This window comes from Artibeus jamaicensis, unplaced genomic scaffold (genome assembly GCF_021234435.1).
Source record: "Artibeus jamaicensis isolate MK-2021 breed Jamaican fruit bat unplaced genomic scaffold, CSHL_Jam_final contig_65, whole genome shotgun sequence".
NCBI classification, from domain to species: Eukaryota; Metazoa; Chordata; class Mammalia; order Chiroptera; family Phyllostomidae; genus Artibeus; species Artibeus jamaicensis.
Genome location: NW_026521913.1, coordinates 635,662 through 662,230, shown reverse-complemented (window position 1 = coordinate 662,230; position 26,569 = coordinate 635,662). Strand labels below are relative to the sequence as shown.

Below are 26,569 nucleotides of genomic sequence, written 5' to 3'. Positions count from 1 at the left end.
AAGGTTGCATTAAGTGAAATAAAGAAAAATCTACAGGGAACCAATGGTGGAGGGGTAAACCTGAGAATCAAATCAATGATTTGGAACATAAGGAAGGAAAAAGCATTCAATCAGAACAGCAGGAAGAAAAAAGAATTTAAAAAAAAAGGATAGAATAAAGAACCTCTGGGACATCTCAAATGTACCAACATCTGAATCATAGGGGTGCCAGAAAGAGGACAGAAAGAGCAAGAAATTGAAAATTCATTTAAAGAAATAAAGAAAACTTCCCTAATTTGGTGAAGGAAATAAACATACAAGTCCAGGAAGCACAGAGTTCCAAACAAGATGGACTTTAGAAGAAACACACCAAGACACATCATAATTAAAATACCAAAGATTAAAGATAAAGGAATAATCTTAAAAGCAGCAAGAGAAAAGCAGAATTACCTACAAAGAAGTTCCCATAAAACTGTTAGCCGAGTTCTCAAAAGAAACTTTGCAGGCTAGAAAGGGACTGGCAAGAAGTATCAAAGTGATGAAAAGCAAGGACCTACAACCTAGATTACTCTACCCAGCAAAGCTATCATTTAGAATGGAAGGGCAGATAAAGTGCTTCCCAGACAAGGTAAAATGAAAGGAGTTCATCATCACCAGGCCATTATTATATGAAATGCTGAAGGGAATTATATATAAGAAGATGATCATTAAAATAATAAATTTACAACTATCAATAATTGAATCCAAATAGCAAATTAAGACAAGCAGAACTGGAACAGAATCATAGTTATGGAGATCATTTGGAGGGTTATTAGTTTGGAAGGGGACTAGGAAAAATGAGGGGAAAGGTTCAGGGATTAAGAAGCACAAATTGGTAAGCACAAAATGTGCCGAAGTACATTCGGCAGATGTTAAGAACAGTATAGGGGATGGAGAAGCCAAAGAACTTTTGTGCATCACCCATAGACATGAACTAAGGGCAAGGGGGTATTGCTGGAGGGAATGGAGGAACCAGGTGGAGGAGGGCAAAGTGGGAAAACTGAGACAACTGTAATAGCATAATCAATAAAATGTATTTTTTAAAGAATTACTTAAGAAATAAGAAAAATGGTATTGTTAAGAAGTTCTATAATTGAAAGCTTGGCTGAAAGAGACACAGACAAAGGGAGGTGTCCTTGGGCTCTTGATCTAGTCCATGTGTAATAAGCTCCTTGGGCTTCCTTCATAAATCTAGTGGAACCAATCAAAAGAAAGTCATGCCCCTCTTGTCCTCCTGACCCCATTCAATCATATAGCAACAGGCTTTAACAATTACAGAACAAAAACCTCATTGCCCAATTTAACCTTCCAAGCCCCAGAGCTGCATAGTCTGATAATCCAGTCCACAAAACCAGACCTGCTGCCTTTTATTCTCCCTCAGGCTGGCACAGTGTCGAGCTCAACAGCTGATTAGCTCTGGAACGTTCCGGCAGTGCACAGGGGCCTCCAATGTTTATTTAGCCGGCTGCTGGCTCTGACCGGGCCTCCCTGGAGTAGGCTTTGCACACCCTCGCCCGCAGAAGAGCCATGTACAGGAGCAGCTACGTCTTCCAGGCCCGCAAGGAGCAGTATGAGCGCTCTGAGGAGGTTCCCGACCGCCTGGCAGAGGGCTCCGCCACCGCGCCCAACCTGGCAACACTGAAGGAGCTCGGGCAGCGGGTGGCCGCCCACGTCCAGTGGGCCCGTGTGCTGGAGCAGCGCCATGGTGTCCTCCGGCGGCAATTGGATGCCTTTCAGCGCCTGGGCGAGCTGGCCTTTCCTGAGGCGTCCCTCGTCCACCAAGTCGAAGGCAACCGCCAGCGCACTGGCGAACTGGCGGCTGAGCGCGCCCGACTGGAACGCCAGGGCGCAGAGGCACAGCGTGCACTGGAAGAGTACCGTAGCAAGTAAGCATCACTGTGGGGGAAACTGAGGCAGGGCAGGGAGGCACCCAAAGTACGGATAGGACAGCAGGCTCCCACCCAAGGTTAGAGAGCCGTCTCTGGCTTCTGGTCGTCATCTCTGTTTGAGGCTGGGGCATGCACGTGGTGCAGTTGCCTCTGATGAGACTAGTATCTATTTTGATGTCACTTCACATGTTATCATTTATATTTAATGTGTTTAAAAATATAGGTATAATTTACATCTAATAACGTACAGATTTAAAGTACGTAGTTCAATGAGTTTTGACAATTGTACATACCCGTGTAGCTACTAACCAAGCAAGATATTTCCTTTGCCCTAGAAAGTTCCCTTCTGCCCTTTCCAAGTCAATCTTCAGTTGTCATCCTGAACCACCCCCAATCCCAGAGAAACCCAGAGGCATCCAGTATTCTCATTTCTATTGCCCGTTCTAGAATTTCACAAAAATGAAATATTACAGATGTAATCTTATGTGTCTAGCTGCTTTTGCTCAGCACAATACTTTTGAGATGCATTAATGTTATTTAACCCTCACAGCCAGTTATAGATGGTATTGCCTGCACCTATTTAACAAATGAGGAGACTGAGGTTCAGAAAATGTCGGGATTTGGAACAAGGTCACTCAGCTAGTGAATTGCTGCACTAGGACTGGGTTGAAGTGTTGGGCAGGTTATGCCTAATTGTTTTCAACACATCACAAATAACATCTGGAAATTGCAATTCAAAGTGTGGTCCATGAACTAGCAGCATTGGCATCACTCAGGAGCTGGTTAGAAATGGAGATATAACTCTTGGGCTCACTGCAGAGCTCCTGAATCAGAAACTGCATTTTAACACGGTTCACTGGTGATTGGTAGTTGAAGTTTCATAATCCTTGGTCCGGGGCATGGTCTTACTTCTGGAAGACTGAATAATGCATTAAAATGAGCCATTAAAAAGAAAAAGGATACTCAGCAATTTGTCAACATCGTTCCAAGTTATAAATGTGTGGGCTCTTTGACTCAGCATGGCCATTTCAAGGAATTTACTCTATGATACTCCATTAGACATCAAGTTTGTGTCTCCAGAGATATTCACTGCTGTGTAATCTGCAGTAGCAAAAGCCTGGCAGTAACTTAAATGCCTATCAGTAGAAAGCAGGTTGTAAAATTGTGCTTCATTCTTGTAATGGAATACCGAGCAATTGTAAAAACACAAGAATAGTGTGTTATTGTCATTTATTTAAAAAAGAAAGGAAGAAGAGTAGAATTTTTTGCTTGCATAAGGAAAAAAGATGCAAATACACACAAAAAACTAATGATAGAGGTTACACTAGGGCATAGGGAGTAGGACCTGGGAGACTGAAGTAGGAGGGGGACTTTAACTTAACATCCTTTTATGTAGTTTAAAAATACTGTCTAACCATATAAGAGGTTTATCCATTTAAAAATTATATAAATTAATTAAAAATACATAGATATCCAGGTCCCACCCTGGACCTCAGGTGGGACCCAGGAATTTTAATTTTTTGAGCTTCACTAGTAATTCCAGTGAACACATTGGCTTAGGGCAGCCAAAGGGCTTTGTCCAAACATGTTCTCTGTTTGAGTTCCACATTCTCAGTCCAAATCTTGGGCAGGTTATTCAACACTATGTACTGAGGATATTTATCAGGTCAAATCATTGCTTCCATTCCTATCAGTCAATCTGTTTCTGGTTTTGACTCAGAGAATCTTATTTGGAGCTGGAAAAAGGGACCTGAAAATTCACCTGTTATAGCCCTTCATGGGAAAACTGAGGCTTGGAGAGGGCATTTGGGTGGTAGGACTTGAACTCGAGTTTTCTTGCCCCAGGTCTATACTCTTTCTAGAACACTATTGTGGAGAGAAGTCATTCTTGGACTCCTGTGGAGTGAGATCCAGCGATAGGACTAGACCTCATTCAAATAAAGCTCATGTTCTCTACAACAAAGGGAAGTGCTTGCTGGTTCAGACACCCAGCTCTGGGTAATAGGAGCCCACAGATCCCCAGATGGCCTTCACCTGGTCGTTAGACCAGGGCCTGCTGTGATGTGGCTTGGGCAAGTATGACTCCCTTGAGCCTCCGATAAAGAAATGGCTGTACTGACGTTTCCTGATTTCACTTGGTTCTGAGTTATATCTCTACCACAGTGCAGTCCCTTCAGGTTTTCTGATTTATTTAATAATTTCTATAAGTTTATTTCCTCTCTTTCCCCCTTGGGGAAGTTTCAATATTCTGAATGGGATAGTGAAATTTGAAAATTATTATAAAAGCAATTAAAGCCATAACCATTCACATGCATGGATATATACACACCAAGTTGGGTTTCGAATTCCAGAGGGGAGCTGATGGCTAGCCAAAGCTGGTGAAAATAATACAGAAAGAGGAAGGTATATACAGCCTTGTTAGGTATATTTTCTACTTGAATAGTTTAATAATTTTAAAATCAGGTTTTTAGTATGTCAAAGGGTCAATATAATCAAATTAAATAAAAACAAATAAAACCATCAAACTACAATGATGAATATAGTCAACTGTCCAAATTGCTGAAAACCAAAATTATGTAAAACAATTAGATAATTGAAGTCAAAGCATTTTTTCACTTTATTGGACGTAAAAGACTTTGGGAATCAGTGGGCTTGGAAATGTAGCATCAGGTTCTGCTGTAACATTAGGAACCCCTTCTGAAAGAGAAGGTATAGTACTCATATCAGATTAAATTTAATGCTGATTGTGTGATCAACACTTGTGGAATTATGGAAGCTGCTCAGGTTTTACTTTTGTGTCCAATTTGCAGATATGAAAATGAATGTGAATGTCAACTGCTGCTAAAGGAAATGCTTGGGCGCCTTAACAAGGTGAGCTGAGTGTGTCCTTGGGTTTGAGTAGATTAATGACAGGACTGAACTGAACAGCTGTGATGAGTGTTTTCCACAACTCCTGTTTTGTTATTTCAAGATCCACCTCTTTCTTTTGCTGTCACTCTTTCTTTGTTTAATATATTTTATTGATTATGCTATTACAGTTGTCCCATTTTCCCCTCCACCCTGCACACCGTCTCCCACCCACATTCCCCCACTTTAGCTGATGTCCATGGGTCATAAGTTCTTTAGCTTCTACATTTCCCATACTATTCTTACCCTCCCCCTGTCTATTTTCTGCCCACCATCTATGCTACTTGTTCTCTCTACCTTTTCCCCCTCTCTCCCCCTCCCACTCCCCTATTGCTAACCCTCCATGTGATCTCCATTTCTGTGGTTCTGTTCCTGTTCTAGTTGTTTGCTTAGTTTGTTTTTGTTTTAGGTGTGGTTGTTAATAATTGTGAGTTTGCTATCATTTTACTATACATGTTTTTTATCTTATTTTTCTTCTATAAGTCCCTTTAACATTTCATGTAATCAGAGCTTTGTGATGATGCACTCCTTGAACTTGACCTTATCTGAGAAGCACTTTATCTGCCCTTCCATTCTAAATGAAAGCTTTGCTGGATAGAGCAATCTTGGATGTGCATCCTTGCCTTTCATGCCTTGGAATACTTCTTTTCATCCCCTTCTTGCCTGTAAGATCTCTTTTGAGAAATCAGCTGACAGTCTGATGGGAACTCCTTTGTAAGTGACTGTTCCCTTATCTCTTGCTGCTTCTAGGATTTTCTCCTTCATTTTAATTTTGGCTAATATAATTATGATGTGCCTTGGTGTGTTCCTCCATGGGTTCACCTTCTTTGGGACTCTCTGAGCTTCCTGGACTTCCTGAAAGTCTATTTCCTTTGTCAGATTAGGGAAGTTCTCCTTTATTATTTGTTCAAATAACTTTTCCACTTGTTGCTCTTCCACTTCTTCTTCTGGTACCCCTATAATTTGGATGTTGGAATATTTAAAGATATCCTGGAGGTTCCCTAAGCCTCTCCTCATGTTTTTGAATTCTTGTTTCTTCATTCTTTTCTGTTTGATTGTTTCTTTCTTCCTTCTGGTGCACTCCATTGATTTGAGTCCCAGTTTTCTTTCCATCACTATTGTTCCCTGCGCATTTTCCTTCATTTCACTTAGCATAGCCTTCATTTTTTCAACTAATTTATAACCAAATTCAACCAATTCTGTGAGCATCCTGATCAGCAGTGCTTTGAACTGTGCATTTGATAGGTTGGCTATCTCATCATTGCTTAGTCGTATTTTTTTTTGGAACTTTGATCTCTTCTTCCATTTGGGTCATATTTTTTTGTCTTGTTGCTCCTGTTACATATGAAGGGTGAAGCCTTAGGTGTCCACCAAGGCCGGGCAACCCAGTCACTTGGTTGTGACACTGTATGTGGGGGCGGGGTCTGAGAGGGAACACTGGAGCTTGCTCTGCTCTCTGCTACTGGATTTCAGTCACTTCTGCCGCTTCCACCAAGTAAACTGGGCCCTTTGGGTGCTCACTCCCGGGTGGGTTGGCTATTGTACATTGTAGGACCCTGTGAGGGCCCTGTGAGTCTCTCAAATGAACTCTCCTGTGAGGCTGGGAGTCTCTCCCGGCACCTCAACCCCCATGGGTATTTTCAATCAGTGTTTTGAGGCTTTATTTCCTGGCGCTGGGGCCCTGGGTTGCGCAGTTTGTCTTGCTCCCCAGTTTCACCTGGTTTATCTGCGTACAAATGTTGAACTGCCCAGTCAGCCAGCCACCTTGCTGCCATGTCCCACCTCACAATTGCTGCCTTGCTGGTTCTGCCTGTTGCCACCCCGCGCCCTGGGTCAGCCAGCTGCCACTTGTGCACCCTGGGTCCACAGGCTACTGCCTTTCACGCCAGGTGCCACCACTTTTTTTGCCACAACCCTTCTTCCCCTGGCTGCTGGACTCTGCCCCTCCTACTGGTCTGGATGAGTGTGTCTATTTTAACTCCTTGGTTGTCAGACTTCCATACAGTTCAATTTTTCTGTCAGTTCTGGTTGTTATTTTGTTTCAAAATTGTTGTCCTTATTTCAGTTGTGCGAGGAGGCACATATGTCTACCTACACCTCCATCTTGGCGAGAAGTTCTGTCACTCTCTTTCTTGACTTTGTAATTTCAGCTAAATCTTTGTGTGAACTCACACACACAGACACACATTCCTCTACCACAATAACAGGATCTTGAGAGAGAACCTAGACTATTTTAAGTTTATTGCTTGTGCTGGGCTATCAAAACGTGCCAGCATTACAGTGACTGGTTTTCTTTTGCAATTCAGACATCCTGTTCACAAACACCAAACTTAGGAGGGAACTTACTTTGGGCAGTGTGCTTATTTGGATGCAATGATACATATGTCCTTTTGGCTAAGAATCTTAAGATTACTTTATAGGAAAACTTTCAAGAGAGCAGTGGGGAAAATTTTTTAAAAGATTTTATTTATTTTATTTTTGGAGAGATGGGTAGGGAGGGAGAAAGTGAGTAAGAGAAGCATCAATGTGTGGTTGCCTCTTGTGTACCCCCTACTGGGGACCTGGCCCACAACCCAGGGATGTGCCCTGACCAGGAATCAAACCAGTGACCCTTTGGTTTGCAGGTCAGCACTCATTCCACTGAGCCATACCAGCCAGAGCACAGTGGAAAAAATTTCCATTTCCCCTGAAACTCCTCTATCTTGAAGTAGCCACGTAGGGGACACCAAGGATTCTTATCTTCTTGCTGGAGACCCTCCAACAGAGGTTGTTTGGGGTTGTTCTTTGCAGGGAGAGCTTCCTTCTACTGATCCTCCATTATCCTGACAGCTTAGACTATTTTGCTTATCATGATAACCTGACTATCAAATAGCAGAACGATCCTGGACCACAGAGCCTGGATAAATCAGGGGTAATAATTATCCTTTCCTGATCATTTCAGAGTTCAAATGTCAGAGCAGAAGGACCCATGGAGACTGTTTAGTTGAAGTTTAGTTGAAGGGTTTGTTGTTCAAGGCACATGACTGCCTTTCACCCCTATCCTCCCTGCCCTGCCTATGGGAAACCTTATTAGAATTGCTGATAAAACACGCTTCCTTCCCTTTTGTGCCCAGGTGTGGCCTTAAGATTCTTTTCTACATGGAACTCCAGGAAGCCACTTCAGATAGTCAGGGTTAGCTCAGGATTCTTGGTTTCTGTGTCTTTGTCCAGCCTCAGTTTTCTAGGATTATTCAGCTGGTTGGTGGGAAAGTCAGAAGTAATATCATGGGAAACTGAATTTTGCTTCATCTGTGTTACCTACCATCTAATACTTGAGTGCCCTTTTCTGCGTGAGCATGTAGTATATTGTCCAAACTAGGACACTATGAAAGGAGTTGCAGTTTGTGTGATAGAAACTGGGACTGTCTCATGCCTACTGGAACATATGAGCACCCCAGTACATACATAAAGGTGGGGAGAGAGTGTGCTTCAGTGATTGGCCTTGTATCAATAGTTGTGATGTCCTCAAGCCTGTTCGAAGTCTGAGCTGGGATATGGGCCTTAGTAACATCTGACGTTAACCAGCTGTTCTGCTGACACTAGCAGTTCATCCCATTTTTGTTTTGGTGGTGATCCCAAGTTGCTAGATGGGGCTTCCATCTTGACCACCTACCTCAGAGAAATTGATGTGAAGGTAAAGGCCAATCTAGCCCCTCCTCAACACCCCCACCCCACAGTGTTTTGGTTTGAGTGTTTGTCCTCACTGCATGAAGAACTCTCTCTGGAGTTACCTCTAACGTTGTCACTCCCCTGGTGTCGTCATGTGCATTCCTTTAATAAGGTAAGTGACACTGTGTTTAAAAACAAGCTCAAGCCTTCTGCTGTTTTTCTCTTACTATAAAAACAACACATATTCTCAGTAGAAAAATAAGATAGTAGACATAATGAAAAATAAGGGAAATTTGCATCCTATCATTTCATCCCTCTGAGAACACAGCTGTAACACCATTATGTACATTGTGACAGCATGTGATGATTGAAGTATCAACCCTGTGAGAATGTTACAAAGGGTTCTGGGAAAATATGGTACCAAGAATATGGGTGAGGGCCAGTTGAGGACATTGTTGTGACTGTTACCTGGGTCCAGGGAAAGACACTTCTGCCCACAATGGGCTGTGCTGTCCAAAAAGGAGTGCTTGTTAATAGGACCCTTCACACAACTGCTGAGTATCTATGAGAATTTGGATGAATTGTATCATCTCTCAGCCTTAGCTTCCTCATCTGTGAAATGGGAACAATAATAGTTTGCACCATCATAGGAGCAGATGTGTGCTTACTGAGAATTAAATGATGTAATAGTGTATGTGACTTACCTGTCATGGTTATTAGTACAGAGCACTTGATGTGATGAATGCCAGTTTAGTTTTCTCCAGAGGGTGGGGTACATAACTCTGGTGCAGGGAGAGATGATCTTAGATGGTGCATGGAAAAACAACTTTTTAATAGCTGTGCATTTATTTTTATGATTATCTTTTCTTACAGCAGGTGGCATAAAAACATTTTTTTAAATACATGCAAGTAAGAATGAATCAATTTGAAGAAAATACAGACAGGGCTTTTGAATGATGCAGTAAGTGGTACTCGGATAAAGCGGAAAGCATGAACACAGCATGCAAATGCACTGAGTTGGGAAGTCCTTACACTAGCTTGTAGGACCCTTGGAACAGCCTTTTGGTTATTGGTTCACCCCAGAGATGACCCAGTCCAGCCTTCTCCCTTTGCTAGTGAGGAAACTCACCCTTGGAGTTAAATAACTTCAGAGCCTCACCACCCACCTGTAGCAGATACAGGCAGGAGTACAGTCTTTGTATCTATGGTTTGTTCTCCACTCCCTAAGGATAGTCAGGGAACCTCTGTCTCCCATGAGACAGGCACAAAGCTAGTGTCTCTGGGTAAAGATGGCCCCTTCACACTTCATCTGCCCTGTCCATCTCCCCTAGGCCACCCCCAAGGCCACTCAGACATGCTGAGCACACTAGCAGCTTCCTGTATCTCTCTGGCTATGGGAATGTGTGTGATCTGTAGGAGGCACAGTCCAGAGTGTAGGCATTAGCACCCCTGGAGTGACCCTCAGCCATTGAGGGACAGGAGATGGGTGAGTCCTTCAGCTGGCCCACCCCTTGTAGTAACAGTTCAGAGGTGACTTTTCTAGTACCCTCGGTTGTCCAGTGTGATGACCTGCTTATTGCATACTTTTACTTTCTTTCTTTCCCTGTATCGCTTCTGCCTTCCTTACCAGTACTTCAGGAATCACCTTTCAGATAAGTGACTTGTCCTTAATCCTTGCCTCAGGGTCTGCTTCTGAGGAACCCAAAATAAGACAGCCCCTCTAGGGTCATCAGGTGAAGGCTGGACCTTCAGGTCTGTCTCCATTGAGGTCATCAAATGAGAAGAAGGAGGTGAAATGGAAGAGTAATATTCATATCTTGCTGGCTAGTCATATCAGTGATTTTAGTTGACAAATCTTTAAATGTCTATGCACATCAGATCAATAAGGTTTTGACTATGTACTCAGTCTCAATGCTCATTTCCTTTTGTCTTGAGGAAGGGATTTACCCTTGAATGTGGCCATGGAAAATGGGGTACAGCTGGGATTATTAACCTAGACTTGAATCTTGCTTGGAAAATATCACAGTGTATGTGATAGCATTGTCACATTATTAGCATTATTTTCACAAAATTGCTATCTATTAATATCTCCCATGTAATTAAATCTCCATTTAAATAATGGGTTACTGTATTTTTAATAGCAAGTAAACTAAAGCAAGCCACTATTGGCTATGCAATTCGAAATGAAGTAAATTACTCAACATACCACTAACATAATATAGCCCAATTATTCAGATTTGAAAACTTTTAATGTAGCAAGAGTTCCTGATGACTGTTAAGTATTTGGGTTTGGGCTAACCTCTAAGACTCATTATATTGTGTCCAGCAGAAGTAACCTGCCTGCTTGAGTATTTGGGTTTGGGCTAACCTCTAAGACTCATTATATTGTGTCCAGCAGAAGTAACCTGCCTGCTTGAGTGTGGTTGGTAGGGTAATAATATGGGTATAATAATTTATAGTTTTAATTTGAACATTTTCCCTAAAATGTCATATGGCGTGCTTGAGTATGATGTTGTTACATTACAGAACTATATACTTATGATTTTGTAATAAAAGAAGGGGTGTTATTTGCGCCAGACACTGGACTCATTGTGTGTGTGTATAAATAAAATATAGTATCACATCTGGATACTATATTTAGGTATAATATATATATCCAAATAATGCCTGATGTTGCTTATTTTAAGAAAATTGTAGGGAGCAGATTTTATTTCTCTGCCTTTTTTTCTTTGAAATCCCCAGAATTTAAAAACAATGTAGGCTGTAGTCAACACGCCCTGCAGACATGCCATGCCTTTTTCCAGGCCAGCCTGAGCCCCTGGGGCAAAGTGACTAGAACATTTTTGGAAAGGTTTTTGACATCCAGGATTAAAGTAGGTGTCTTTTTAAAAATTAAACTTAATTAACTAGGAATTTTAATGAATTTGAATACCTATTCTTTAGCAGTTTTTGTTGGTTTTTTATTTGTTTTTGTGTTGGGCTGCTCAGAGGTTGCATTTGAGGCTGAGCGTAGATACAAACAGCAGGATTTTAAAAAAATCCTCACCTGACAATTTATTTTTATTAATTTTAGAGAGAGAGGAAGGGGGTGGTGGAGAGAGAGATACAGAGGAACACTGATGCAAGAGAAAAGCATTGATTGGCTGCCTCCCGTATGTGGCCTGACCAGGGATCCAACCCATAACCTTCTGGGGTATGGGATGATTCTCCAACCAGCTGAGTCATCAGCCAGAGCAGACAGTGGGATTTTTAATGAACTTTTAACATCTCTATGAGTGGGTTGGCAAGGCTGATTTTTCAAGGGTACATTGGAGTCTGGTTATTTCTCTAGACCCCTCCTCAGTAGTAGCCTAGACCACTGGCTCTGAAACTTCTGTGTGAATTGACGTCACCTGTACTACATGTTAAAACACAGATTGCTGGGCCCTGATCCCAGAAATTCTGATCCACTAGGTCTAGGAACTACCAGAAATCTAACATTTAAAATTATTTTCCAGGTATGTGGTCCAGGGACGACAGGTTGAGAACCACTGACCTGGATCTAAAACACACACCACATCAGGGTTGGAATGTTTGCTAAAACTAGACTATTGACCCAGAGTCTTGATTTGGAAAAATCTAGATGCTTCTGCTGGTGGAGCATTCAAAAGTGCCTTTGACAGCATTCAAAGTACAATAAAAATACCAGTGTCTGCACATTTCTAAGCTCCACAGTAAACAAAAGAAAACACTTCCAAACAAAATTTTTTCAACATATCAGCAACTGCACATTCCAATGGCACCTACTTACCTTTGGGGTTTTCTGGGGCAGTTTATCAGATGATTGTCCTCAAAGGAAGAGAATGTGCTTGCAGAAGCATCTGGTTAATCTCTCTTTTGAGCACAGTGTCTGGGCTTTTATTATCTCCATGAGCAGTTTTAGAGGGTTGGCTGATGGGACCTACGCGTGATTGTCTTGGCATGATCCTAAGAGGGAGGTGGGGGGAGAATGACTGCTGAAGGTGGAGCGAATTCTCAAACATCTTAATTTTTATCAAAAATTCATCCACAATTGATACACAATTACTTGAGCTGAAGAACAAAATTGGATTTCAAGGACTCCTGTGTTATTGCTAATAAGGGGATCAAATACTCAGAACTTTAGAAACAGAAGGGACCCTAGAAGTCATTGATTCTCAAACTTTGTAAAGCCACATCCTTTCACCAAAATATCCTAGAAAAGCCAATGTATAGGGCCAAAGCAGAGATGCTCTTCTTAAGGAGATGATGGTGGGACAGACACCCTACCCACCCAGCAACCCTCCACCCTCAGAGCCCCTTCAAGCAACTCCCTGGAACCTGAGGGATCTGCAAAATTTGGCTCTAGTCTGCCCTCACAGATGGGGAGGCTAAGTCCAGATTTCCCAGTTGGTCACATATTCAATAGCTAGTTAATGAAAATTAACAGAAGACAATGGGACTAGAATCTGTCTTGGACTTGTCTCTACTAGTCAAGAGCTGAGTACAGAGTTCTTATCCAACCTTCCGAGACACTGAAGGCCAGCTGAAGGACTCACCCATCTCCTGTCCCTCAGTGGCGGAGGGTCACTCCAGGGGTGCTAATGCCTACACTCTGGACTGTGCCTCCTGCAGATCACACACATTTCCATAGCCAGAGAGATACAGGAAGCTGCCAGTGTGCTCAGCATGTCTGAGTGACGTTGGGGGTGGCCTAGGGGAGATGGACAGGGCAGATCAAGTATGTAGGGGCCATCTTTACCCAGAGACACTAGCTTTGTGCCTGTCTCATGGGAGACAGAGGTTTCCTGACTGTCCTGCCTGTACCTGCCACAGATTGGCTCTGGATCTTGTGGTCCTTCCTTCTTTCTGTCTTGTCACCCAATGTTGGCATTCCTGGTACCCATGAAAAGATTTCAGAGTCTTCAAAGGAAAGGATTTGGTAACTGTAAATTAGAGTATAGAGAGACTGGGAGATTCACCGTGGAGCAGAAACCTGGCCCACTGTGCCTAAAATTAATCCTACAGAGCTGTGTTGTCCAGCCTGGGAGCCACTGTCTGTGCATGGCTGTGAGGGATGGGAATGCAGACTATTCAAGTTGCAATGTGTTATAAAGTTGCAATGTGTTATAATATATACTGTGTTTTAAAGATCTAGCCTGAGAAAAAGGATACAAAGTACTCGGTAATAAATTAAAAATATTGATTACATGATGAAATGTGAATATTTTGGGTATATTGCATAGAAAAAAGTATTAAAATTACTTTCACTCATTTTACTTAATGGATCTACTAAAAAATTTAAAATTATGCCTGAGGCTTGCTGTTTAGGAATAACTTAATTTTTACTTGCTTAAATCTATGCAAAAAGGATTACTTTAATATACATTCCTAAAGGTTGCAAATTAACTGATGTGATATTGTAGAACTCTTAAGTTCTTTAAGGTAAGCTCAGAGTTCTTTTTTAGTAGATAAAATAGCTTCAAAAGTTTGAGTTGGGTCAGGGTTAGCCAGTCCTCTACAATCTTGCTGATGTTTCAGACCATATTCTCACAGGCATATATTTCTTAAGTAATGATTATTTTGCTGTTGGCTGCTAAAAGTTTATACAGCCTGTTTTCTAGGTTCCACGAAGTCCTGACTCTTCAATGTTTTAGGTGCTAAGGTAACACTTTGCATGAAAAGTTTATTCAAGACAGGCGATCCAAGAATCAAAATTTTAGTATCCTTATTGTCAGCATCAGACATTCTAATATCTTCTTTCTCGAGTGGTCTTTTCAAGAACAACTAAGGAATCAAGTGTCTTTTCTAAAGAGAGCAGGCCAGAGGCCTTCCTGGAACCTAACCCTATTAGTGCAATGATGGGAGTGTCTCAAAATATCGTAACCAGTTCACATACCTGACTCTCTCTTTCTTTTCTTTTTAAGATTATTTATTTATTTTTAGAGGAGAAGGGAAGGAGAGAGGGAGAGAAATATCGATGTACGGTTGCCTCTCGTGTGTCCCCTGCTGAGAACTGGCCTGCAACCCAGGCATGTGCCCTGACTGGGAATCGAACCGTGGTTGTTTGGTTCTCAGGCCCAAGCTCAATCCACTGAGCTCCACCAACCAGGGCATACCTGACTCTCTTAACTCTGTTCATGCTGGGGTGGAGAGGATATTAAGTATTTTAGCCAAACCATGTATCTACCTTTATTAATGAGAGCTCATTACTAACATGTGCCATGCTTTTAAACAAGTCATTAATAAGTCAGTAAAAAATCACTTAGGAAGGCCTTAGGTATTGGCAGGCATACATGGGAGAGGTGTCTCAGGAGAGTGACAGTCTTGAGGAACCCAAGTAATGTTTACCCATGATATGGAACTGGACCACTGAAGTGTTTAAGTCAACTCCAGTCACCACAGCACTATTTTAAGAGCATAAACAGCTCTTCAACCTATTTGGTTTACCCAAACAAGATCAATGAAAGAAAAATTGGTCTATTAATAAAAAAATTTGACAAGAACATTCAACCTTCTCTCCTATGTGTCATTTCCAACTTTAAGGAAAAAAAATGCTGTTCCCCACAGCAAACATTCTTTAAAAATGCGTTATAGGTACATAGTCTCAGGGTGAGACAATAGTCTTTGGGAGAAAATTATTAAATTGAAGGTTTCAATGTTAAGGGAAAACTATTTCTTAGTCTTAGAAACTTAATGATGATGAGATATACAATAAGTATAGATGTAACTTAAATTTTAAGATTATTGGTATGTAACTATACCCTAACTTTGTCACTGATCTTTCTGTATCAAGGTTTCTCAACCCTGGCACTATTGATATTTTGGACTATGGGGCTATCCTGTATATTGTAGGATATTTAGCAGCATCCTTGGCCTCTACTCACTAGATGCCAGTAGTAACACCCCACCACCCAAGTGGTGACAGTAAAATGTCTTCCGGCATTGCCTAATGTCCCTTGGGGGCCAAAAATCACTTCCCGTTGAGAACTGCTATTATAGACCAGGTCTAATTGGCTAACCTAATGCCTTTCTAGAAATGCAGAATCTTTGACCCCTCCCAGACCCACTGAACAGCAGTCTGCTTTTTAATAAAACTCCAAGTGGTCTGTGGATACACACAGCTGGCCAATTTTACTTTACACCCATCTTGGATGCCTCCACTGTGCCCCTGCAGATTTGGATGTGTGATGCTTTCTCATTGCAGGAAGCTGATGAAGCCTTACTGCATAATCTGCGCCTTCAGATTGAAGCCCAGTTTCTGCAGGATGATATCAGTGCAGCAAAGGACATGTACAAAAAGGTAACCGTGACTTTTCTGAAGTTCTTCCTCCAGGAAACAACCCAGTTTGGGTTTGGCTAGGCAGTCCAGGGCACTTGTGGCTAAAAAGTGAAACTACTAGCGTGGGTTACTTTTGTGTGCTTTGCTGCTGAATTAAGTGGGTGATGGGTTGGTTGCTAGATAGCTCTTAGTGAGCCAGACATGTGTGGAGGAGGCAACAGTGTGTTTGTGTTGGGTGTGGTGGTGGGAACTAATATCTGTATAGTATACTACAGTTCACAGAATGATTTTTTAATAAATCCGTCTTGGTTAACCTGCAACCTGTTCATTGTTTCAGCTCAAAAAATACATAAAAGCAGAAAATACAGTATATAGGGTTCAGCACAAATAACACCCCTGTTTTTTTAAGGATGGTCTTTTTTTAAAAGATTTTATTTATTTATCTTTAGAGGGGAAGGGAAGGAAAGAGAGAGAGAAATATCAATGTATGGTTGCCTCTCATGTGTCCCCCACTGGGAACTGGCCTGCAACCCAGGCATGTGCCCTGACTGGGAATCAAACTGTGATCCTTTGGTTCTCAGACCTGTGCTCAATCCACTGAGCTGCAACAGCCAGGGATAACACCTCTATTTTATTACAAACTCTTTTATTATAAAACCATAAGCATGTGATTCTGTAACATAGCAATATCACATGCAAGCACACCATATGACATCTTAGGTGAAATGTTAACATTAAAACCATAAATTATTACATCCATATTATTACCCCACCAACCACACTCAAGCAGGTGTTGTGTCTGCCAGTCCCTGTTTATATATATTTTAACTCTTCCTCTGAGCCAGTTAATTGAGGAGATGCATGGCATCCAGGAGCCTCCTTTCATGCAGTGTTCTTCTCTGCCAGCTCCTTACAGGCCTGATTTGGTGGGTGTGGCACTTTGGTTTACTGGAAAAATAAAATTCTGGACCTGTGTGATCATGGCCAAGCAGCTTAACCTCTCTGAGCATTTTTATCTTCAAAATGCAAATGACAGACTATCTTTCCTGCATGGCAGTGTGGTTACTTCAGTGTGGCTGACCCGTGACCACACTGATCTCTCCAGTGGGCTGTGTCCTCCCTCTAACTGCTATTATCTGCAGCTCTGCCCCAGGACTTTTTACAGGAAGCAAGGGCTGCTCCCTCTCATGGGACGTGTTGGAAAATTAATGCCCCTGGGAGCAGCCTTAGTCAGTGATGAATGTGAGTTGCTGGATATGTCCCCCAGCTCCCTCTTACCTGCTGTTCTGTACTGGCTTCCAGAGGTCCACAGTGGGCCTGACATGCAGGTGCCCACAGCAGTAACTTAACTGATAGCACACCCTTTCTTGGCTGCCTTCTCTTCCCTGTCTCACCTCCTCACTCTGCTACTCATGTTTACTGTTATCTTTGCCCAAATAAGTTATTTGCACTCAGACTGTTTCCTTAGGCTCTGTACTTAGCTCAAGCTGCTGTAACCAAGTACCACAGTTTGGGTGACTTTTATTAGCAGCAGAAATTTATTTCTCACAGTCCTGGAGGCTGAGACACCAGTATCAGGGTGTCAGCCTGGTCAGGTTCTGATGAGGGCTTACCTGGTGAGGCCTTTCCTGGGAGCATGTGTTTTCACCAGGAGCAAAGCTCTCTGGTGCCTCTCCTTATAAGGGCACTAATCCCACCATGGCACCTTACTGTCGTGACCAGCTCTAAATCTAATTATTTCCCAAAGGCCCAACCTTCAGATACCATCTTACTGCATGTTAGGACTTCAGTGTGTGGATTTGGGAGGGATACAACATTGAATGTATAATAGTGTACTTCTGTGGAAACCCAAACTTGAGGTTATGTGATAATTGAGGTTATGTGATAACCTGGTATAACATGGACCTTGGCCAGTGCTCATCAAGCCTTAGATTCTTTTCCTGCCTCAGTATAGACCTGCTTCAGCATGAAGGCAGTCCTCTTACTTTGCACTGAAGGGATGTTCCCCTCCCTTCGGCTTTTTCCAACTTTCCATCAGTCTGGTTCCTCCTTTCCTGCCTTCTGCTTCTGCTCTCTTTCTGGAATCCTGGGAGCAGTGCCTGGGGGGCAGTTTTTAGCAGCTAAAATCATTCTTCTAGGCCATTAACAACAACAACAAACAACAACAATAATGTTGGGCATTCATGCTATGATGCTTCCATGCATTACCTCATTGGATCCCAACAGCAGCCTCATGAGATAGTGTCTTAGATCAAGTTTTCTCCGTCAGCAGAGCCTAAGGTGGCGATTTTTCTTCTGTGTGTGTGATTGCTGCCTGGGTGGAGAGTACCCAGGAGAAGGGGAAGGAGGAAGCAGAATAGGACAGCGCAGGGGTAGGAACTGGGCAGGGGCCCAGGCCCAGCTGGAGCCTTGGCCTGATTCCACCACAAGGTTGGGGGCTCTGGGTCATGAGTCCCATCACAAGGTTGTTCCCTCCTTGAGGCAAGAGCGTAGGTCTTTTGTACTCCTGTGCCAGCTAGTCACTGGCCTGGGTTGGGAATGAGTACCCACTGGGAGCCTGGACAAGATAACCATTGTTTGGCCCAGGGCAGTGCTGTGGAGGGGGCACAGCTGAGAGGCAGTATTAGTCCTCAGCACACAGCTGGGCATAGGTGCTCTTTAGATAACCCACTTTCACAGTAAAGCTTGAGTTTAGGAGGTATAAGTAGCTGGCCCAACTGACCAAATTCTGTCCTTTGAAACACTGCCCTGTTCTGGTGTCAGAAAGGGTTCTTTGTACCCTCTGGGGCTTCTTTGTTCTGCATTTCTGCTTTTCTTTCATACTCCTGCCTGCAGGGCTCTATGAAGATAGCAATAAAGCATCCACTTAATGGAAGAGAAATGGTGACGTAAATAAACCAAGCCTCAGTTTATTCATCCGCCCTGTTGATCCTGTGAAGATTAAAGATGTAAAACGCCCTGTGAGGAGATCGTGGCCTGTCCTATTTGTGACAGTAGAACATGTGAAAACATTCGTCTCTGGGGTCACCTAGTCCTCGGAGGAGAAACTCGGGCAGTGCAGGTTTTAATGAGAATGCTTTCTTTCCTCCAACAGAATCTTCTGGAAATTCAGACCTATGTCAGCATTCTGCAGCAGATCATCCAGACCACTCCTCAAGCATCTGCCATTACAGATGGGATGAGGGAGGTAAGAATTGGAACCCAGGCTATAGGGAAAGCATGTCTGGAGATTCGTCTTATAGCACCATGGACCTAGTTCACAGACATCCAGGGAGAGGCAGCAGGTCCGACAGTGCAGAGTTGTGGTGGGTTAACTCCTCCTCACCCCGAATTGACATTCACATTAGAAGTTTACTCTTGTTCTCCTATTCAGACTGTGAACACTTCCCTTTAGACATCTGAGGACATCTAAACTGTGTCCCTGACCATTTTCTTAGGAGTTTTTCTCTTGAAAATCCCAGACTATTCTTCCTTGTATAGTTGATAGAAATTGCCAGACTGTTCCCCAATGTAGCGGAGCTTGCTTCATCCACACTGGCAATGTTTGGGAGTTTGTGTTGCTTCCGTCATTTGCGGTGCTGAGTGTGTTGGGTATTTATTTGTTTTTGCTTGTTGCTCTTCTAATAGAGACGTTGTGCGTCTCACTGTGGTTTCAACTACCTCTCCTAGTGATTAATGATGTTGAACATTTTTTCATGTCCTTATTTGCCATCTCTATATCTTCTTTGTTGGAATATCTGCTCAAGTCTTTTACCCACTTTTAAATTGGGTTGTTTTCTTATCCCTCTTATGAGTTTGATCATAAAATTGAATACAGAGAGACGCAGATAGTAGTGACTATATATTTTCAAGGTCTGGCTCTGCTAATGATTATGCAAGTTTATGGCTTAAAAACTATTGGGGAACAATAGAGGTTATTGAAGCTAAATTTTAAAAAGTGGGGGTTTGGATGTAAAACATTATTCCCTACATAGTATTCCACATTCCTTCTCTACTCAGCTCTCTAGCTGCTCAACAGGATGCTGATGTATTTTTTTAAATGAGTTTTAGGGATTTTGTGATACATAATATGATACATTTAAACATACACTGAAAAGGATACAGATTAAAACAAAATGTTATTTTTTCCTTTTTCTGGAGGTTGTAGTATTCTGAAACAGGGATTTGTGGACAGGTCAGCTGATAGGGTTCTGTTTTTTTTGTAAGGGTGGCTTAGACAGTGCCTTGCAGCCCTGCTGACAAAGTCTGGCCAGACCACACATCGCCTGTAGAACTAGTGGGCTACTGTAGCTGACTGCTTGAGTTTTAACTTAAACATTTTAATATCAAAGCTAAAGAAATCCCCAAATTTGCTTTCGAAGACACTCTGTCAAGGTTCTCCTGAGAGACAGGAAAGTTACTTTTCTGGGCCTTCATTCAAATATTTTTGTCCACTAATATTCATTTCGGGTTCCAACTCTTTTCAGCTGATGTAACCGGGGCTGCTGCACAGGCCTAGAGCAGCCTTTCCTAAAGCCTTAATTTTCCTGGTCAGCGACTTCTTTCCAGATACCCCTCATTTTTATTTTGCAAACACTTTTTTTTCCTGTAATTGAAAGGTGTTTTACACCAGAGTATACTTTTAAAATCATATCATCTTTTCTCTATAACAAAATTCTTCTGAATTGTGAGGTTACAGAAACTGGTCCTATTTTGAGAGCATCACTGATCATCAGTGTTTATTAGCATCACCCAGGAACTTGTTAGAAATGCATAATTTGCATAAGAATCTGCATTTTAGACAGATCTTTAGTAATCCATGTTCATGTTAAAGGTGGAGAAACAGGTTTAGAAAGCATTACATTTTTTTTATTAATCTTAGCTTAAAACCTGTGCATACAGTTAAATAGTGACTTTCAGGTTTGTTTCATTGACTCTTGTTGGTGTCCTAGAAAATGTCTGTCACGTTGGCTGAGAAAATGAGGAATGTAATTAGTGGTGCTAATTATAGAAACACAGCTTAACTGGTTAATGTGTCAATAAGCATAATGTCAGTACCCTCTAACCAGAGGCCACTGGGTATACACCTGTGTTCACATGAAGCTGAGCTCATTTTCCACTGCAGGGAGGAAGGATGTACACTGTGGAGATTTGAGGGACATCCTGTATGATCTGCGGGGAGGGGTCAGGTGAGCAGGGCCCTGCTCTGTGTTGGGTGCTCTCAGGAAGGGCTGGTCCTATGACTATCTTGATAATTTCTATCAAGGTGGCAGAAGAGTGGAGTGTGGCTAAAGCTGTACTTGGTGATTAAGCGGCATCTCTTGCGTCAGTAGGGAGAATGGACAGTTGGCCATTTTTGTGGTTGTATAGAGGTCTTTTGGTCTGAGCTCAGTGATAGTTAGCAAGGGCCTTGTTTCTGTCTTGTTCCTCCATGGGCCCAGAGTGACATCTCTAGATATTGGGGGTGGTGTGGTTTATAAGTGTATAGTAGGGACCATCATGGCCTGGCGGTTAGCGCCAGCTGTCAGCTGACAGCTGCAGGGCTGTCTTCCTTCCTCTTCAGTAATTATCCAAGGGACAACTACATGAGAGGCACCCTGTGGGCAGCTGTGGGGAGGGATGTGAGATGAATAGGAGCTGGGCAGTGAGGAAGATGGGGCCAGAGAAGCAGGCAGGGCGCTGGAGGTGGGCAGTGTAACGCATTCACACTGGGTCTGCCTCTAGTGTGAGGCTGCAGGTCTAGAATTCATGGTGTGGTATATATTCTCCATCTACTGGTACACAGGAGGATGACACCCCTTCTGTTCCCAGCCGTGCTCTTGTCTGCATCTTTGAGGCAGGGAGATGGGGACTGAGACACGCAAATAGGACAGACACAAACAATCATAGACTGAGAGCAACTGAGAGCCATCGAGAGCATGCATTCTTTCATGCACTGAGAAGCATGGAACTAAGGATGCACAGTTGAGAAGGTCCTTCTGCAGTTACGTCTCAAGTCCTGCCTTCCCCGTGGGATTGGCCCACAGGCCCAGACTCTCGCTTCCTCCCTTTAAGCACGTTTGTCTTGCTCTGTCTTCGTGTGTATGTTGTTGCTCCAGCCACTTTGCAGGGTGTTGGAGAGTAGGGGATTGACTTAAACATGTGGCCTTGAACATGGGTGCACTGGGAAAAGGCTTGTTTCTGATTTTACCTGGCTGAGGCCGTACGCTCTGTGTCAGATGGCACTGCTTTTGTGAGTAGTCAGGCTTTCATAAAGCTATTTGGACTTTTTTGAATAGACTATGGAGAGGCCTGTTGGAAACAGGTCCCTGCTCTGCAGAGTGTGGAGATGTTGAGGGACCCCCTTCCAAGACACTCCATGGAGCACTGGTAGGTGGTGCAGCTGCCTCACCAAGTCCCCAGCTTCCGTTGATCCTCTTGACTTCTGCTTTGTGCAGCAGTGACATTTTAGCACAATCAGTGACTTAGGGCTCAGACTGAATGTGCTGTCTGCACAGACACAGAGAACAGAGCCCAGTGAGAACCCGCATTCTAAGTTTTCCTTTTGACAAAAGGGAAGGTGCCTTGTCCAGAATCTCTCATCCAGTTTGTGGCACTACCAGCTCTAAAACACAGGTCTCCCAACACCATCTCTGCGCCTCTCACACTCACAGCGTTAATAGCTCAGATGTTGCAGACGAAGTGAAAAGGTGTTAACAGTGGCCATGGTGGGCCTGTCTTAGTCAGCTTGGGCTGCTGTAACAAATCCCAGAGACTGGGTCACTCAAATAACAGACATGTATTTCTTATACTTCTGGGGCTGCAAGTCCAAGATCATGGTGCTGGTAGATTTGGTTCCTGGTGTGCACCAATTTTCTGGCTTGCAGATGCCACTTTTCTGCTATGTCCTCAGGTGGCCTTTCTGTGGTATGGCACAGAGAAGGAGCACTCTGGCATCTTTACTTGTAAGGACACTAACTGATCCCATCCTGGGGGCCCCACCTTCAGACCTTATCTAACCTAGTTGCCTCCCCAAGGTCCCACCTCCACATACCATCCCACTGAGGGTTAGGGTTTTAGCATATGAATTTGTAGGGGGGGGACGTAAACATGCAGAATATAACAGGACCCCACACCATCCTTGCTCCTTTCCTTTGTGAGTTTCCTCATTTATCAAATGAGTATGAGAACTGAGTATGAGAGCTGAGTCTGGCCTTCTTTCTGCAGGAGAAGCTCCTGACAGAACGAGAGGTGGCTGCACTGCAGGGTCAGCTGGAGGAGGGCCAGGGGGTACTGTGTCTCCTGCAGGCACAGAGAGCCGAGCTGCAGGCCCAGGTAGGTCCTGTATCCTCTCATCTGCTGTTTCCTGTTGGGCACTCAGGCACACATGTGAATCAGGGTTTACAACATGTTTTATTCAATGTCGGGGCATGCACGAAAGTACACACGTATTCAGTCCAATGATTCTCAGAAACTTAACATACCTATGTGCCCAGCGGTCAGAGCTGGAAATACACTCTGAATAGGGTGACAAGCTGTCCAGCTTCGCTCTGGACTGAGGGGTTTCTCAAGGATGCAGACTGGAAAAGTCCTGGGCAAATGGAGGCAGTGGCCTTACTAATTTGGCCCCTTGGAGGGTCCCCTTGCAACCCCTCACCTACCAAGGGTAAGGCCATCTGCATAATCCATCTGCCTTGTGCCTAGTTTAAACTTAAACTTGTTTTCAAAAATAAGAAGAAAGAGACACATGTTGGGATTTTTATCCTATGCTTCCTCAGATCTGTGCTTTCTGTTTCTCTTCTCAAGATGAACATTTTCCCTTTGGGTTGTGATTACAGACCTAGTAAAGGGTATTTGTGTCAGTATTTGCTCTATTCAGAATTCGTTGGTAGAAAGTTCACAATTCCACCCTTGCCTTTTATTTGGGTGAATCTTATTTTGAAAACCGAACTCAGTAGAAAAACTCAATCCTGTTTTCGTGGTACACCATTTTGGTGACTCGGTAGTGTTTGGTTTCTTCAGAGGTCCTGAAAGGGTACAGAGAAAGGGTGTGTGTGTGGCGTATCTAATGTATGTATGTATAATGTACACATGCACATGTATATTTATGTATATGTACACATATGTGTGTGCACACGTGTGTGAGAAGTCAGAAGAATCAACTGGAATTAAAAAAGAAATGGACAATATCAGACTAAGATAGTAAAGAAATAACAAAGTGCATGGCAAGTAAAAAGGTAGGATTTGTTTTGCGAAACCTTGTTTTAAATAAATATGTATGTGCATTTAAATGTATATATTTGTTCAAATTCACACACGTATTTGTATGGTATGTATGGTTCATGATGTAAAATGCGTTGCTTCCTGTGGCCCTGGTCATAAAGATGAAAAACCAGTCTCCCAGATTCTGAGAAAGATGAGGCCCCAGCCTAACGTGGTGAATTCTAGTTCCAGGGCAAAAGAATGTTTCTTCCTTTATGTACATATGGATAGTTGTTTAATATATAAATAAAACATTTCATAAAGGATTAACCTACTTTCTGAGAATATGAAACAAAACTCTGGTTGATGACCTGTCTTCACATGTAGTTGCTGCAGAAAGACTTACTCATTTCACTCTGATTTTGTTTTCTTTTCTGTGCTGTGCCCCCCACTGGTGGTCTGGCGAAGCCCCTAGACCCCTTCTCAGAAAAATGTTAAAGGCATAAAAGAAAAATAAGGTACATACAATGAAAAGGAAACCAATGATATTGAAACAGTTATCAAAATAGTGCCAAGTCATATCCTATATAGTAATATATGTGCTTATGTTAAATACAGTAGTCTCTTCTTATCTGTGGTTTTACTTTCCACTGTTTCAGTTATATGCAGTCAACTGTGGTTCAAAAATATTAAGTGGAAAATTCCAGAAAAAAACAACTCATAAGTTTTCAATCGAGTGCTGTTCTGAGTAGTGTGACGAAATCCTGTGCCATCCCTCCCTCTCCCACCCAGGATGTGAATCATCCCATTGTCCAGTGTCTCCACACACTGTAAGCTCTCCGTCCATTAGTCATTTAATAGCTGTCTGGGTTATCATATCCACTGGCTTGATATCACAGTGCTTGTGGTCAAGCAACCATTATTTACTTCATTGTGGTCCCAATGCACAAGAGTAGTAATGCTGGCAATCGGGATCCACCAAAGAGAAGCCGTGTAAAGTGCTTCCTCTAATTGAAAAGGTGAACGTTCAGCACTATCTGTGGTTTCCGGCATCCACTAGGGGGTCGTGGAATGTATCCCCAGGTAGAAAAGGGAGGACTCTGTAGCAAACTCTAGCAGCGGGTCTAATGAAACACAGGTTGTATTAGTTTTCTCTTTCTGCCATAATGAATTACCACAAATACAGGGACTTAAAACAGCACCTCTTAATCTTACAGTTCTGAAGGTCAGAAGACTGGGCAGGCTTGGTTGTTTGCTCTGCTCTGGGTCTCAGAGGCTGAAATAAAGATGTTGGCCTGCCTGGGCCCCCTTACTGCAGGCTCTTGGGGAGAATTGCTTCCAATGTCATTCGGGTTATTGGCAGAATTCAATTCTGTGTGCCTATAGGACTGAGGACCCTATTTCTTTGCTGGCCTTTGGCTAGGAGTTCTAAAAGTCACATACATTCCTTGGCTATGCCCCCCTCTATCTGGAAAGCCATGGTGCCGAGTCTTTTTTGTGCATTTAATCATTCTGACTTCTGTTTGTTAAGGGCTCATGTAATTAGAAATAGCTAGAATAATCTTTGTATTCTTTTAACATCAACCGAGCAAGCACTTTAATAACGTCTACAAAGTCCCTTTTGTTGTGTAACAAACATTCATGAAGGTGATACCAAGGGGCAAAGGTCCTGGGGACTGAAATTTTGCCTAATCAGCTTTAATTAAAATATAGATGTGTCTGGGCTTACCCAAGAGTTTCTGACTCTGTAGGGCTGGGGTGTGGCCCAAGAATTTGCATGTCTGTTTCTGGGTGTTGCTGCTGGTCCAGGAACCACACTTGGAGACCACTGAAGCACGGTGGGTACCAGGTTGGGTCAGAATCTTCTACATCTGGTCTGCCTGAGTGTCTAGCTTGGTCTCACCACAGCCTTAGTTAGGAGGTGTTCATGGCTGGCTTTCTGCCAGTTTTAAAAAGATTTTAGTGGCTTCACAAAGTAGTAACTCAATTGAGTGCTCAAAGACAGATTTGGTGATGTGGCCAGCTAGGATTGCCAGACTTGGTTGGCGGGGAGAGCCTGTTGTAGCCTGAGGGCTCCAACTGGGCAGGGCTGCGGCAGCTGGTTCTGTCTCTAGTTAGGGCATATGATGCTTCCAGAACCTTCCATAGCAGCAGCCTCATGGTGAGGTCTCTGAACCAGCAGCATCAGCATCACCTGGGAACATGACAGAACTGCAAATTCATGGACCCATCCCAGACCTTCTGAACCAGGAGCTCTGTGCCAGGGGCCCAGCAAACTCTGTTTCAATAGGCCCTCCAGGTGTTTGCACAGGCTCAAGTTTGAGAATATTAGTCCACAGGATGAGATAGCACTCATCCCTTTGGGGATGGCACTTCTTATAGGTGGAAGAGAAAGGGCAGGTGCTTCTGGTTCCCTGAATTGCAGTGACTGAGAATTTCCTTGACAGGAAAGTGAAAAAATGTCAGTGGTTACTTGGAAAGTGTGAACTTCCAAACCAGCAGGATATATTCTCATTGGATATATACCCTTAGCACCACCTAGTGGTAGACATAGTAAGGTAGTAAAACTGCATAATTAGTAAAGGATACCGGATTTCTTTCGTTTCCTTTTAAAAAAACTGTACTTGAACAATAATTAAATAAATTTAAAAAATAAAGAAAAATTTGG

General features: G+C 42.9%; 1 protein-coding gene across 1 annotated transcript in view; it reads left to right on the top strand.

The window, feature by feature from the left end:
- The first annotated feature begins 1,474 nt into the window (after positions 1 to 1,474).
- BFSP1 (beaded filament structural protein 1) overlaps positions 1,475 to 26,569 on the top strand; it is a 32,300-nt gene continuing 7,205 nt past the window's right edge. Inside the window, exons 1-5 of the mRNA XM_037161555.2 lie at positions 1,475 to 1,904; positions 4,718 to 4,778; positions 15,667 to 15,762; positions 18,836 to 18,928; positions 22,927 to 23,034. Of these exons, the coding sequence (XP_037017450.2) occupies positions 1,546 to 1,904; positions 4,718 to 4,778; positions 15,667 to 15,762; positions 18,836 to 18,928; positions 22,927 to 23,034 (717 nt within the window). The 5' untranslated portion in view covers positions 1,475 to 1,545. The remainder of the gene's footprint in view (positions 1,905 to 4,717; positions 4,779 to 15,666; positions 15,763 to 18,835; positions 18,929 to 22,926; positions 23,035 to 26,569) is intronic.